At 42.6% G+C, this 15,569-nt stretch overlaps 1 protein-coding gene across 12 annotated transcripts in view; it reads right to left on the bottom strand.

Moving 5' to 3' along the window:
* Ankrd36 (ankyrin repeat domain 36) overlaps positions 1-15,569 on the bottom strand; it is a 119,938-nt gene that overhangs the window by 90,736 nt on the left and 13,633 nt on the right. For 8 of the 12 annotated variants that reach the window (XR_001780072.1, XM_017314823.2, XM_017314820.1 and 5 more), the window contains 4 exons: positions 14,839-14,924; positions 7,995-8,053; positions 6,018-6,054; positions 2,102-2,168 (listed from right to left, as the gene is read on the bottom strand). Coding sequence is in view for 11 of the 12 variants with exons in the window: in XM_017314823.2 (XP_017170312.1) it covers positions 2,102-2,168; positions 6,018-6,054; positions 7,995-8,053; positions 14,839-14,924 (249 nt within the window). In the remaining variant the exon portion in view is untranslated. Of the gene's footprint in view, positions 1-2,101; positions 2,169-6,017; positions 6,055-7,994; positions 8,054-14,838; positions 14,925-15,192; positions 15,312-15,569 lie in introns of those variants that run through there. The other 4 variants (XM_017314824.1, NM_023816.3, XM_017314826.2 and 1 more) reach the window with 3 other exon arrangements.

Genomic DNA, 15,569 nt, shown 5'->3' with positions numbered 1-15,569 from the left:
AAGTATGCTAAGGTCAACAAATATTTCCCGGAGTCATAGGAAATGCTTCACTGGAGGGACTAATAAGGGGGGAATCGGCTGCTGAGAGTTCTGTAGATTCTGTGGCAATGTGTGTGTGTCCTTCTTATTTTTGAGTAACAGGTCCCAGCTCCTAAAACCAGCCAGAGATGAATTTGCCCACTAGCTGTTTCTCTCCGTGCTTCCTTTCCACACTCACACGGATGTAAAAACAAAATAACTCAGAACTGCTACGGAGAACATCTGCTCTACATTTTAAATAATGCACTGTCTTGTGATGGATTTTCTTGGTTTTGTAACTCGGATTAAGAATCTTCCCACTGGTAAGGGTGGAGGATGACTTCTGACAAACATGCAGTGCCGGGGTGACAGACACCAAAATAAGAGCATGTCGTCTCCAGAAAGAAACTGAACCATTTCTGACACAGAGAAAGACAAGTTGGGAAAAGAAGTCTTGCTTTGTCTTTTAATTGGGAGAAATGAAGGGCACTTAGGATGAGAGACAGTTGTGTGCAATGTGAAAGCACACATGTAGTCAAAACACAAGCACTGCAATGCATGAGAACTGCCTGTCAAAGGCCCCAGACGAGGGCCCCGAGTCCAAAGACTCTGACGATGCTCTTAGTCTTGGCTCTCACGGCCCTTTCTCCGTTCTCCCTTGTGACACAGCTCCTTTGAGCCAACCACCCCAGAGAACACACCCTAAACTCCAGGGAGGAGAATGAATTTAGGGCACATTCAAAGTGCTCAGTATTGTTAATTACTAGTGTTTTTCTGTTTCTTCTCACTGAGATATATTAAAATTCTGTTTTAGTGTGGAACTCTCATCTAGGAGTTAAAGGTACCCTGCCCACAGGTTTCTGGCCCTCTGCTAGCTCATAATGTGTAGACTTAAGGTGAGAATTTAAGTGAGTAAGTAAAGGCCTTCTAAAATCTAAACCATTAGAATATGAAACTGAATGTGAGCTCATATTAAAACTTAAGCACAAAACTTCAGAAATTAATTTTTTACACTGTGGTTATTGAATTTCTACTTGTACTAGCTTGTAACTATTTGGGAAAAAATGTATTATTTGGTTGTACTGATTTTTTTAAATTATTTTTTAAATTGAAAATAGGTTCTTCTTCATACAATACATCCTGGCCCCAGTTCCCCCCCCCTCCACTCCTCCCAGTGCCCCCGCCTCTCTTCTCTCCGAGATCCACTCCCCCTCCACTTCCCTTCAGAAAAGATCAGGCTTCCAACAGACAACAGCCAAGCACAACAAAACAAGATACAGTAAGACTGAGGAAAAAAACCTTATAGTGAGGCTGGACAAGGCCACCCAATAGCAGTAGAAGAGTTCCAAGAGCAGGCAAAAGAGCCAGAGACGCGCCTGCTTCCACTGTTAGAAGTCCTATAGAACCACCATTGGCAGACAGTTTTGAAACCAAAGGCAGCATCGACTGTGACATAAATTTTCAGTTTCCTTACCACTTTGAAACATGAATATAATGAAAGTCACACAAGTAAACTATTTTTTAAAAATCTTTTTCCATTATTTTATTTTGTGCGTATGAGTGTGTGCCTGCGTGTACGCATGTGCACCCCGTGCATGCATGATGCCTGTGGAGGTCAGAAGTCGTCCTCGGATCCGGGAGTACTGGAGTTACAGGTGGTTGGGAGTCACAGTGTGGATGCTGAAGCCTGAACCTGGGTGCGCTGCAAGAACAAGTGCTCGTAACACTGAGCCGGCTCTTCAGCCCCCAGGTAAAAGAAAAATTAAACCACAATAATGCATATTTATCCAAAAGTTCCTGGCTCAAATTTCAGATTGCTCTATTATAAAAACCACGCCTCGAGACTCTCTTTCCGGTATCCATTTTTCACACCCAATTCAAGTCTCACTGCACAGAGTAGCCACTGCCCCTGTCACGACTCCAAGTAAAACAAAGCAACAAGAAACCCAGCTGGTCATAATTATATAAACATTTCTCTCTGCTGGCTTTCAGATGCAATGATAGCAGACCATTGCTGGGTGTAAGAATATATAGTTTAAAAAATTCAGAAATAGAAAATTAATTTCATACAGGGGCATCTTACCTTGGTACTCAAGCTAGGTTCATCTTCTTCTTCTATGGGCTCAGAGTTACTAGGTCTGTGGGCAAAGCTTAGGAATAAAAATAAACAAGAGGAGGGGAGATTTGGTTATCAGTTATCTGTGCCATTTCTTTATGAGCTATTTAAAGTTGATCTCTGTTAAAACAAACAAACTAAGAAACAAGCAGTCGCTACTCCCATCTTTCTTAGCTCTCTACCCATTGCTTAGAGGTGGATCATTCATATATCCATGACAAAGAATGGTACTCCAAATGACTGACATCTCAAAAAATGTGTCTTCACAAATTTCCTCCTTTGGAGGCTGAAATGAAAACCCAGCTATTGGCTTACACATAGTTTTGCTGCCTGAACTGTTAAAAAAAAAAAAAAAAAAAACCCAAGGCTCAAATAGTTAGTGTTCACTCTTGGATGTCTCCCTCTGGTTAACAACTGCAATTCATTCAGAATTGGACATCTTGATCCTTCATAGTTCAAGCCATAGACTGAAAGATGCCGGGGCATTGTGTTGCCTTAAATCGGCACAGAGTCTCCCCAGAAGTGGAGGACAGCAGTTAAAAATCACATGTCTATATCGTTACCATATTCTCTTCAGAGAAATTAAAACATTAAAAATTATAAAAAATAATAATTCTTTTTCAAATAACCTTGATTTTCAGATCTTCACAAACAATAAAAGTCCCTCATAGGCTCCCCCACAGCCCAGGGAGAGAACGTGGGGCCCTGGTGGCAGGGCATCTAATTCCCCAGGGATATCTCCCCTCCTGCACACGCCACTCCCCAGTCCCCCTTCTTCAGGGCTCAATCATATTCTCCATTGGCAATGCGGCATGATAAAAATCTCTCTCACGTTCCCAAAGACTGATTTGCTGTAGCTCACAACAAGAGCTAATACTGTACCCTTTGGTCACTTAAGACTACAATCCTGCTATGTCCTCACTCAGCCTGTTTGTTTAACCTGATTTTAAGAGAACCGTGGGACCATCATCGTTCCTTGGCTTAGACTTCCCATGTAATCAACTTTTACAACCTATGCTGATGCATGGCTAGAGTCTCAAGTTATAGACTCTATAGGCTGGAGGGTACAAGTGCATCATTTGCTGGAAGCAGCAGATAAGCAGTTGAGTGCAATCTTCGAGAGTAAACATTGACCATAAATGTTAAACACAGCATTTGGATACTGGCTGATAAACTGTGATGTTTGTAGTACTGTTTGTTATCTGGGTCGGTTGGTGTCAATGACTCTATCTCTGTAACACTGTCAAACATTTCTATAAAATGTCCCATGTCACCCCCATGTGATGCTTTCTGTGCAGCTCAATAAAGACAGAAAAAAAAAAAAAACCTTTGTCAAGAGTATCTGCATCAAGAGATCTACACAGGATGAAACACTCAGGCCCACAAAGTAGAGAATTCGATAATGAGAATATATTTCATATTCATATTACTGGACTTGTTCTTGGTTAAATGACTCCAAAGGGAAATGCTTTCACTTCTTTCCTCAGTGAGACACCAGTGCGTGACTGGTGACTCGGAGCCCATCACTAATGCCCTTGATCCACACTTTCTCTGACTATACACCTCAATCCTGGGAAAGCATGGATTCCTGAGGGAAGATTGGATCGACTCAAACCGTTAACATTACAGTCCTATTCCTCGAGCCTGGCAAACACCCTGTGTGGAGTCAGCACCCTGGCCTCAGCTTGGCCTGGCAGGACTTCTCTAGGCCACAGATTCAACTTGCCCTGTCCTAGGTGACTGGGTATGAATTATCCCTGGAGTGGATGAGAGATCTGCTACCAGTACAGACAGATGCTTTAACTAGCTCAAGTTATTTTAGCCCTGTTTAACAGAAGTCTTGAATTTTGTCCAGAACTTATTTCTTTTTTAAAATTTTTATTTATGCTTCATTTACATGTTACATCCTTATCGAAGTTTCTCCTCCCCCCTCTCCTCCAAGTCCCTACCCCCGCCCCCCATCTCCCCTCTGAATTCTTTATTCTATATGCTCTTCTAGATTCTGCGCTAAGGATTTCAAATGACCTTTATCACATATGCTACAATCCTCAAAGTGCTCAGCCCTTTTCTAAATCTGTGAGCACCACCCACAAGTTGTCCCTGCACAGACCCTGTCTGTTGATGCTGTTGTGATAGCCTGGAGTAAGTCGCACTATTCCCATCTTTATCCTCTCCACTGGGTGGGTGTTTCTATATTCAACCACCATATTACTAGAACACTAATCTATTAATGGGGAGAGCGCTATGGCCATAGACTTAAGGGTCATTCATTGCTGCCGCTTGGGCGTGGTGGCACACGCCTTTAATCCCAGCACTCGGGAGGCAGAAGCAGGAGGATTTCTGAGTTGGAGGCCAGCCTGGTCTACACAGTGAGTTCTAGGACAGCCAGGGCTACACAGAGAAACCGTGTCTCAAAAAAACAAAAAAACAAAAAAAGGAAGGAAGGAAGGAAGGAAGGAAGGAAGGAAGCCATTTCAGAGTCTTTTAGTCCCAAGCTCTCTGACAGAGCAGCCAAGTTGGGGGGGGGGGGGGGAGCTGATTCTAAACACAGGTTCAAGTAACCACAGGTAGTTTGATTAGTATCTAGCATTCCCTAAAGTCATGAAACTGAACATGCAAAGGAACACTTAGCACTCAGATATAAAAAATAATGAAAGAGAAGCCAAAGGAATAATCATTCATAAAAGCAGTATATTCATTGGAAAGGAAAATAGACTAGAAGAAAGACTGATATGGGAGTTCATGTTGGTAAGTAGAAAGTCAATGAAATTATCTCTTAGTGAGATTTTTGAGTATTATCTATACAACATGTAAATGTTCTTCACTGCTAGTAGAATAATTATATATCAATGTTATGTGCTATGGCCAACGTTAGTGAGAGCTTCCTTAAAACCCTTAACTACTGTGATGGTTTGTGTATCCTTGGACCAGGGAGTGGCACCATCTGAAGGTGTGGCCTTGTTGGAATAGGTGTGACCTGGTTGGAATGGGTGTGTCACTGTGGGTATGGATATAAGATCCTCACCCTAGTTGCCTGGAAGTCAGTCTTCCACTAGCAGCCTTAGAATGAAGGCATAGAACTCTCAGCTCCTCCTGTGTCATGCCTGCCTGGATACTGCCATGCTCTCACCTTGATGATAATGGACTGAACCTCTGAACCTGTAAGCCAGCCCCAATTAAATGTTGTTTTTTATAAGACTTGCCTTGGTCATGGTGTCTGTTCACAGCAGTAAAACCCTAACTAAGACAATTACTAAAAACAAGCCAACAGTTACCAGTACAGTGTAACAACAAATTATTAGATTATGTTGATGCAAAGAAGAAAAAAAACTCAACACAGAATCTAAATTTGACTTTCTGCATTGGTGACCTGTATTTTGGTTCTTTTAATCTATGCAGAGGAAGAAGAGACAGTGTCCTAGAGTTATGCAGGAAGATGGTCAAATTGTAGGTCAGATACATATCAATGTCAGAATCGTGAGCAAGTTACTCCGATTTCAGAAGACAGTGACCGATTATGGGGGACAAGTATGTTGTTTCCTTGTTGGTGGTATTGATTGTTTTTTTGGTTGGTTGGTTCTTTTCAGTTTGTTTGGTTTTTGTTGTTGTTGTTGATGTGTGAGACAGCGTTTCTCTGTATAGCCCTGATTGTCCTAGAACTCACTCTGTAGGCCAGGCTGGCCTCAGATTCACAGATCCGCCTGCCTCTGCCTCCCGAGTGCCTTCACCACCTAGCAGGACCAGTAAGTTTCACCAGACCACTCTCTGCACACCTTCTGTGATGGCTCTGAGATGGCAGCTGTTATATGTACTGAATCTAGCCCAGGGAACACACAACGAAAACTCAAGACTGCCTTAAACAATTAAATTAATCAAATCTTACCTTGTTTTAGAGTAGCATTCAGGACATGCATCTACTTCTAAATATAAAGAAAGGCTACATTTTAAATCAACAAAAATGACTAGAAAATGAAGAAAACAGGAAGTATAATCTTTACATGGCATGGCCGGGGCATCCTCTGTAGCATGATTCTCCTTAGAACTGTAGCTGGTGAGTGTTCTACCAGGAAGACCAACGAGGCCAGTGACAGTGGCCAGGGCATTAGGAGCTCTTCATTTAACTTCTTAAGTATTTCAAATAGAAGGTGGGAAAAAGAAGTGTCTCGAAAAGTAATTACGACAGTAAAATGCCTCACAGTCACGATGGCAGCCTGCCAGACTGACAGCCAACTGTGCTGCCAGACTGACAGCCAACTGTGCTGCCAGCAAGGGCAGTGTTGAAACTGGCTGTGTCGAATGGCTCTGCAGTTTTCTGGACCGATGACACTAGGGACAATTCTGTTCTTACTTTGTTATTACAAAACACAACTTCTCTAGGATTTCATTCAAAACTGTGCTGTGTAAGATCAGTCTGTGAGCACTGTGCAGCAAGGTGGGGAGACTCTCTCGAGTCTCTCTCCCTGTGGCTGTCCTGGGAAGACGCTAATAGCCGCTTCCATTGCTTCCAAAAGGAAATATCCCACAAAAAGAACACTCCTTTATTTTTTTATTCACTCTTAACGAGAACCAACAAACAGGTGCCTTAAAGGATACAAGAAAGTTGGTATCTGATAGGAAAAAAAATGTAGAAATAAAATTATTGGAGTTGGAAGGATAGCTCAGCAGTCGAGAGCATTGACTGCTTCTCCAGAGGACCTCAGTTCAATCCCCAGAACCCACATCAGAGCTCACAGCCATCTGTAACCCCAGGTCCAGGGAATCTGATGCCTGCTTCTGTCCTCTAAGGGCACATGATATGCACGTGGTGCACAGGCACGGACAAGGCACCCAAACACCTTAAATTAAGTTTAAATTAAAAAATACCAGAATGTGGCAATAATTGAGTGATGGTGGCTTTTAATTGTCAACTTGACGCAGTCTAGAATCAGCTAGGCAGGGTATCTCAGTGAGGGCTTGTCTAGATTATGTTGCCCTGTGGCCAATCTGTGAGGGTTACCTTTGCTTTGTTGACTAAGGTGAGAAGACGCTACCACCGTGGGTGGCACAATTCCCTGTGCAACAGATCCTGACCTCTGTAACAGTGGAGACAGAAGCTAAACACGAGCATGCGTGCATCTTCTCCTCTCTTCTTCTGACCACAGACTTAATGTAACCAGTTACCTCAAGCTCTGGCTGCTGCCAACTCTGGACTTATAAACTAAGATAATGCCTTTCTCCTCTAAGGAGCTTTTCCCAGGGTATTTTTAATCACAGCAACAGGAAATGAAACAAAGACAAATGAGATCTCTATAATCAGAGACCTTCTCCCCGCCCCCTTCATTCTACTTAGAGAAAAAAAAATGGTTGGACTCTAGTATTTTCCAGAACAGAAAATATACTTATAAAAGGAAGGTTACAGACTCAGATCAACAATAGAGTAACATACAAACATAGACACACACACACACACACACACACACACACACACACACACACACACACTCTCCTGCACACAAATACAAACAATCTGTACACTGATGTCATAAATGTTGCTTTCCTGATCAGTCTTTTTTTTTAATTTTTTTTATTAGGTATTTTCCTCATTTACATTTCCAATGCTATCCCAAAACTGATCAGTCTTAAAGAAAGACAAAAGACTTTGTTTTTTTTTTTCAGACAGGGTTTCTCTGAATAGCCTTGGTTGTCCTGGAAATCACTCTGTAGACCAGGCTGGCCTGGCCTTGAACTCAGAAATCTGCCTGCCTCTGCCTCCCAAGTACTGGGATTAAAGGCGGGCGCCAGCAACTGCCCAGCTCTGATCAGTCTTTCTTGCTCCCACTTAATCAATGCCAGGTGGATTTGAGTTAATCAGACGGCTTACCTGAATTGCCATCTGCACAAATTTCAAGTTCCTTTTCTTTGTGTTTTGAAGCAGTTTGGCTTTTACAATGTGTAAAAAGTGATAAACAAAATTAATAATTAATATTTTAGTAGTTTTATGGAAAGTATCAAACAATGACATTAAACAATTGAAGGCTTATTTTATAAATTATGAAAATGAATATTATGAGGTGAAGCAACCCAAGTTCCTTCCTAAGTTTTCAATCAGAGAATAACATGTAAAACTGTAGAGGAAATGGTCACGAATCACACACGGGTAACAAAGCCCAGACAGACCGGACCAGTGTGACATCATAGGAAGTGCCAGGACTGTTCTCCAGACAGACACGGTTCTGTTCTTCTGTGTAAGTTCTTCTAAGAGATAAGCATTTTGTTGGCTTGCTTTACCATGGACCTTTCAAGACCTGAGGTGTTAAAAAGCATGAGCAGAGAAATAATAAAGAAACAGTGTGCTTTGCTCTAAGACTAACCTGCTTTAGAATCCCAAAGATGTGTCAGATCACAGGTTCAGACAACAAACACTGGGGCTGGACAAATGGCTCAGCAGTTAAGAGCACTGACTGCTCTTCCAGAGGTCCTGAGTTCAATTCCCAGGAACCACATGGTGGCTCACAGCCATCTGTAATGAGATCTGATGGCCTCTTCCGGTGTGTCTGAAGGCAGCTACAGTGTACTCATATACATAAAATAAGTAAATAAATCTAATACAAAGCAAAACAAAAGCCAATGTCTGCACTTACCAGAAATCTCTAAATTAGATTATTACCTGTTTTATTTTTGTGATGCATAATTCAGAAGCGTTAAGATAATTATTTGTAACTATAAATTCCCATTACCTTAACATGATTGGCAGTGATTCTAACACTAATGGATCACAACTATGCATGGAAATATAGTAAAAGCAAAGACAGGAGCTGGAGGGATGACCACTGTTCCTCCATACTGAGCCACATTGCTTGTCTATTGACTGGTCTGTTATTTTGAGAAAGAGTCTCACTTTTTAGTCTGGGTGCCCTGGAGCCCAGAGACCTGCCTACCTTTGCCTTCTGAGTGCTGGGATTACAGGCATGTACTGCCATACCAGGCCTCTGATCGAATTCTTGATACACACATATGAACGCACAGTGTATCACCCACAGAATGATATCTAAACTCATGACAACTGGGGAAGAGCGACAGGTTCCCTGGGAGAGATTCGTTACCATCTACAACCGATCATTTGAGGGACCAGAGACGTCAACTACCCTGGAGATGAACACAGTGAGGCATCCCACCACTGAGACTTCACAGAAGAAAGGAAACTTCCTCCCGAGTTACCCAAACCCTCAAGTTTACAATGGAAAAGCAAGAGACTCCCTGGCTGTCACCACGGGTGCACAGGCTACTGTGGATTCCACATAAAGTTTGCGGTTGCGGAGAACAATGAATCTGTGTGCTGTGTGTGGCTACATCTGGGAGACCTAGATAGCTGCTCAGACTGGACCAGCTCCTGGTCTTACTTTTCTGTTGCTGTGATAAACACCATGACAAATGGCAACTCATTTAAAAAAAAAGTGTCTAGTGGGATTTATGGATTCAGAGGGTTAGCGTTCATGATGGCTGGACTTCGATGATGGAGTTCATGGTAGCAGCAGCAGCTTAGAGCTCACACTTTTTCTTTCTTTCTTTCTTTTTTTTTTTTTTGAAATTATAATTGCAGCATTTCTCCCTTTACTCTCTCCAAACTTTTCCATATACTCTCCCCATCCCCCTTCAAATTTATGGCCTCTTATTTTATTATCATCACACAATGCATGCATGCACACACATATGCACACACACACACACATGCATACACACAGTCATGCACACGCACGCACGCACACACACATGCATGTTCCTACATTTAGCCTGATCCATCCTAATGCTAATGTTACTTGTACGCATGCTTTCATGGCAGGCCGTTTAGCCCTGGACTTTTGTCCTGGTATCCTCCCCTTCCTGGGGAAGGCTACCTTTCTGCTTCCCTCAGTTGCCTGCAGCTCCTTGTGTTTGAGGCCTCATGGGTTTTTCTCCATCCACTCTGGCACAGCCATTGCTTAGTTCCCTCCATCCACTCTGGCCCATTGCTTTGTTCTTAGTCAACTCGCATTTGGGTAGCCACGTTGGTGGACTTTAGGATGTGGAGTCTGACCTTACTAGGAAATACAATATTAAAGCAAACTCCCTGGTCCTCTGGCTCTTACAGCCTTTCAACTTCCCCTTCCCCAGTGTTTTCAGAGCCTTGGGTGTGGGGCTTGTTTTATAGATGCATCCTTAAGGACTGAGCTCTACAACCCTGCAATTTTGATTGGTTGTGCTTTTCTGTAGTTATCTCCATCTGTTGCAAGAGGACATTTTCTTTTTTTTTTTTTCTTTTTTTTTTTAAAGATTTTATGTATTATATGTAAGTACACTGTAGCTGTCTTCAGACACTCCAGAAGAGGGCGTCAGATCTTGTTACAGATGGTTGTGAGCCACCATGTGGTTGCTGGGATTTGAACTCTGGACCTTCGGAAGAGCAGTCGGGTGCTCTTACCCACTGAGCCATCTCACCAGCCCGTCATTTTCTTAATGAAGGATGAAGACTACATTTATCTGTTGGCATAAGGACAAATGTTTATAGATCGTTGTTAGGGATTGTGCTGGGTTAGTAAGATAGTGGTTGTAGATTCTCTTCCATGATCTATGACTTCCCTAGCACTAAGTATTCGGCTAGGTTTCCAGTACTAGGCATGTTTTCCCTCTTGTTGAGTGGCTCTTAAGTCCAGGCAGAGCGACTATTGCTTCACTAAGGTTGTTGTGCCGTGCTGGTAACTGATGATTCGCTGGCAGCAGAGTTGGGTAGGACTAGTGGCTTTCTCCCTCTTTGGGAAGCTTGCATGGTGACTTCTGGTTCTGTAAAGGCTCAGGGAAGAGCTTTCAGATCAGTTCTCACTCAGGGGTCTCTAGGTTCTGATTCTGAAGTGCATGGTATTTTCAGTGATCGAGACTTACCTTCCACCCCTGGGGAATCAACCAAGGGCAACAGCAATAGAATATGTTTTGGTAATTTCTTGGGACAGACCTGGCCAACAACTCAAAGGAGGGTTCTCATGTCTGCTATTGGGGTTTTCTGTAGATGGTCTTTGGCTCTTAGAGGGTATATCATCAGCCGAGATGAGAAAGTTCATTGAAACTACATATGCATATTTATACAATGAATTGAGTGTATGGTAGGTTTTTAGGCAAATGGTTCATAGTATGGCTCCCTGGGCCTTCTCAGACATCTTTACTGTTAATTTACCTCCCCCCTCTCTCTGTTATGTATCACCTTCCCCCTCCAAAGATCCTTTCATTCCCATTTCCCCTATCAGATCACTTGAATCCTGCTATTCCCACTCTTCCCCAAACCCTCTTCCTGGCAATGATCATCTTTTAGCTACAGGCTACACACTCATATCTGAAGATTTGGGGCTAGGAGCCTCCAATGAGAGCGAGCATGTGGCATTTATCTTTTTAAAGCTAGATTACTTCATTCAGTGTGATCTTTCCTAATGCCACCCATTAACCTGACAAGCTGGTGATTTCCTTTTTCTTTACAGCTAAATAATATTCCATACTGTGTGTGTCCACATTTCCATTGTCCATTGCTGGTTACAGAATATTTAGATTGTTTCCACTTCCCAGCTATTGTGAATATAGCAGCAATGACCATGGCTAGACAAGTATCTGAGGAGCAGGATGCTGAGTCCTCTGGGTAGTGCCCAAGGGTGGTGGGTCTGGACTTGAGGCAGATTATTCTCAGCTTCCCGAGGAATTGCCACACTGATTGTCATAGTGGTTGTCTGTGTTTGCACTCCTACCAACAATAAGTAAGTGCTCCCCTTCCCCTACGTCCTTGCCAGCGTGAACTGTCATTCATTTTATTGATCTTAGCCGTTCTGATGCCAGATGAAACCTCAAAATAGTTTTAATTTGTATTTACCTGATAACTATGGCTGTTGGATGTTTTAAAAAAATGTTTCTCAGCCACTTGGTTTGGAGAACTTTCTGCTTCGTTCTGCATCCCACTTTCTAGTTGGATTATTTGTTTTCTTTATCCCTCTATCAAAGCTGTAACTGGTAGAGATTTCTTCCCATTCTGTAGCCTGCCACTCTGCCCTGGTGTTGTTGTCCTTTGCCACCCAGCAGCTTTTCTGTCTCATAAGGTCCCGTGCATTAACTGTGTTCTTAGTGGTGGTGTTCTGCAGGAAGCCTTTTCCTGGGCCAGTGAGTTCAGGAAAGTTCTCCCACTTTCCCACCCATGAGGCCTTAGTTTGAGTTTCCTTCAGGGTGCTAAGTGTCTAGCTGCATTATTCTCTATACAGTCATCCATTTTGACCAGCATCATTTGTTGAAGATGCTGTCTTAAAACTCAGGTGAGCGGACTTATATCTGGTTCCTAGATTCCATTTCATTGATCAACATGTCTGTTTTATGCAAATGTCATGCTGTTTTTATTACTATATCTCTGTAGTACAACTTGACATCTGGGATGGTGACACCTCCAGTAGTTCTTTTATTATAGAAGACTGTTTTAGCTATCCTGGTGTGTGTCTGCCCACACATGTGTATGTTTTCATATAAAGCTGGGTTGGTTTTTTTTTTTTTTTCAGTTTCTGTGAAGAACTGTGTTGGAATTTTGATGAGTATTGCGTTGAATCTGTAAATTGCTTTTGGTAGGGTGGCCATTTTTACTATATTAATTTTACCTATCCATGAACATGGGAGGTCTTTCCATCTTCTGGTGTCTTCAATTTCTTTCTTCAATGTCTTACATCTTTATTACACAAGTCTTCCACTTGTCTGGTTAGAGTTGCCTCAAGATATTTTTAAGGCTACTATTAAAGGTAATTTTCCCTGATCTTTTTCCTCAGTCTATTTGTCATTTGTTGTGCTGCCTACTCTTGGGTTAACTTGACATAAACCAAACTTATTTCAAGGGAAGAAACCTCAATTGAGAAAATGCCTCCATAAGATGCAGCTGTAAGGCATTTTCTCAGTTGGTGATCAGTGTGGGAAGGCTCAGCCCCTGGTGGGTGGTCTCATCCCTGAGCTGGTGGTCCTGGGTTCTTTAAGAAAGTAGACTGAGCATCCATGATGAATAAAGCACCTTCCCTCCAAGGCCTCTGCATCAGGTCCTGCCTCCAGGTTCCAGCCTTGCTTGAGTTCCTGCCCTGACTTCCTTTGAGATGAACAACAATGTGGAAGTGTAAGCCAAATAAACCTCTTTTTCCTAATTTGCTCTTTTGGTCATGGTGTTTCATCACAGTGATAGAAATCCTAAAGGCTACTGATTTTTTTTTTGTCTGTGTGCTAATTTTGTATTCTATTATGTAGAAAGCGTTTGTTAGCTGTAGACATTTCTGGTGGAATGTTTAGGGTCTTTTACCTATAAAGTCATATTACCTACCAATAAGGATACTTTAGCTTCATTTCCTATTTTGTCCCTTGGTCTCCATCAGTGTCTTATTGTTCTAGCTAAGACTTCAAGCACTGTATTGAATAGGTATGAAGAAAGGATCTTGATTTGTTCCTGATTTTACTGGAAATGCTTTGAATTTCTCCACTTAGGTTGATGTTGGCTGTAGGCTTGCTGTGAATTGTCTTTATTATGTTGAGTTATGTCCCCTGTATCTTTAGTCTCTCCAGGACTTTCATGATGAAGGGGTGTTAGATTTTGCCTTTGTGGTGGTTTGAAAGTGCTTGGACTTATTAGGAGGCATGGCCTTGTTAAAGAAAGTTTGTCACTGTGAGATGGGCTTAGAGAGCTTCCTCCTAGTTGCCTGAGGATGCCAGTCTTCTCCTTCAGAGCAAGATGTAGAATTCTTAGCTCCCCCTGTGCCATGCTCCTGCATTGATGATAATGGACAAGTCTTACCCACAGTTCATGAGTGTAAAGATGTGGGCCAATGCTGCAATAGAAAGTTCTGCATGACTCTGAGTGTGAGGGAATGTGCCAGGGCTCAGGCAAAGGTCAGAGAAGTAAAAGCAATTTGCATAAACCCACTAAGTACAATGACAGAGTAGCTAAGTGCATGAATGATACCGATAAGCCGGATGTCAGCGCTGAAGGAAGCAATGGCTCCCTGTGGCCTCCTGCAAGCACGTGCCACCCTCCCTGTGTCAGGAAAGACGGTGGATGCTGTTAATGGTCCCAAGTCACACGCCCAGCAAATAGGAAAGGACACAGCTTCCTTTCTTTTATGGTACCTATGACTTTTATATCCAATCAAAGTATTTTCTTCTCACAAATACACTTCTCAGAGGAAAAAGTAAAGAAAAATCTGACATAATTGAATGATCTCAATTAATAGCCATTCATGAATAACATAGCATCAATATTCTTTAAAAAATTTTCAAGCATAACCATTGCAAATCATTTCACCTCCAACTTGTAGGTGGACATGTGTGAGAGGAGTCGCAGAAAGTGAAACACAGAGCTGGCCCAGTCAGCTCAGGGCTGGTCTCTAACAACCAGTGGACTTCTCAGAGACCCTTTTCACTGCTCTAAGCTCTTATGCAGTCAAAAGCCAGGCAGCAAATTGCAAATATCAGGCAGGTTTAAAGGGGAACACAAAACATCATACGCAGTTGTTTTTCCCACTCTGAGTAATTGCTGTTACAGTTAACTCATGCGTTGGTGGCGTGGCTTTCAGTAACTACCAATGCTTGCAGATGGGTTTCTTCTTATCGGTTTAATAGGACTCAGCTACTGTAGCCATCCCATAACACCCCACCCCAGCTTGTTTTAACTAAAGGAATGTACAAGCAGCTAGTTGTACCTCCCCAGCTCGTCAACTGCATCTGTGTTTTCCTCCATCCTTTTGTTGTCTTCCTTGAAGCGGGGTGAACATGGTACAAGGCCATCCTGTTAGAAAAGAAAAGAAAAAAATCCAAGAGCTCACTCACTTACATGTTTCTCAATGGCACAGGCATCTTATGATGGACCTGTGACTGCAAGCATGGGGCACAGGGCAAATAACAGAGTCTCTCCTCCCTCCAGATGCTGCCCCTACTATGAAGGGCCACAGAGCGACCCATAGGGGCCCATGCGCCTCAACAGGCTGTCTTTCAAAGAAGTCAGCCAATAGATGCTCCAAGGACTCCAATAGTTCCTAAGGGTCCCAAGCACCTACCATCCCTGCTCACACCTCCAGACTCCCTGTCTCTCCTGCCCAGTGTGGCAAATGTCTTGAGTTAAGGAAGTCAAGTTTCAGGGACATACATTGTGAAGAATTTTCCAATGGCTCCAACACTCTCTAGAGGTTATAGAAAATAGTCATTTACTTTTCATTGTATTTCAGGTGTCAGGGCCCCTGGTGCCAGCACCTGGCACTCATGTTCCCAGTGGGACACTGGAGGAATTTAGTGTCGCTTGTTAGATGGTTTAAGGTGTTTGCATGGTTTCAATTTACATGGGTTTCTCTTTAGGAAAATCTAGAAGTTTCTCTTTCAGTAATATCTTACCTTGGTTAGTATTCTGCTAATAATACTTTTCTTATGCCTTAATCTT

This window comes from Mus musculus, chromosome 11, assembly GCF_000001635.26.
Source record: "Mus musculus strain C57BL/6J chromosome 11, GRCm38.p6 C57BL/6J".
NCBI classification, from domain to species: Eukaryota; Metazoa; Chordata; class Mammalia; order Rodentia; family Muridae; genus Mus; species Mus musculus.
The sequence above is the reverse complement of the archived record's forward strand: the minus strand, read 5'-3'. Positions and strand labels throughout refer to the sequence as shown.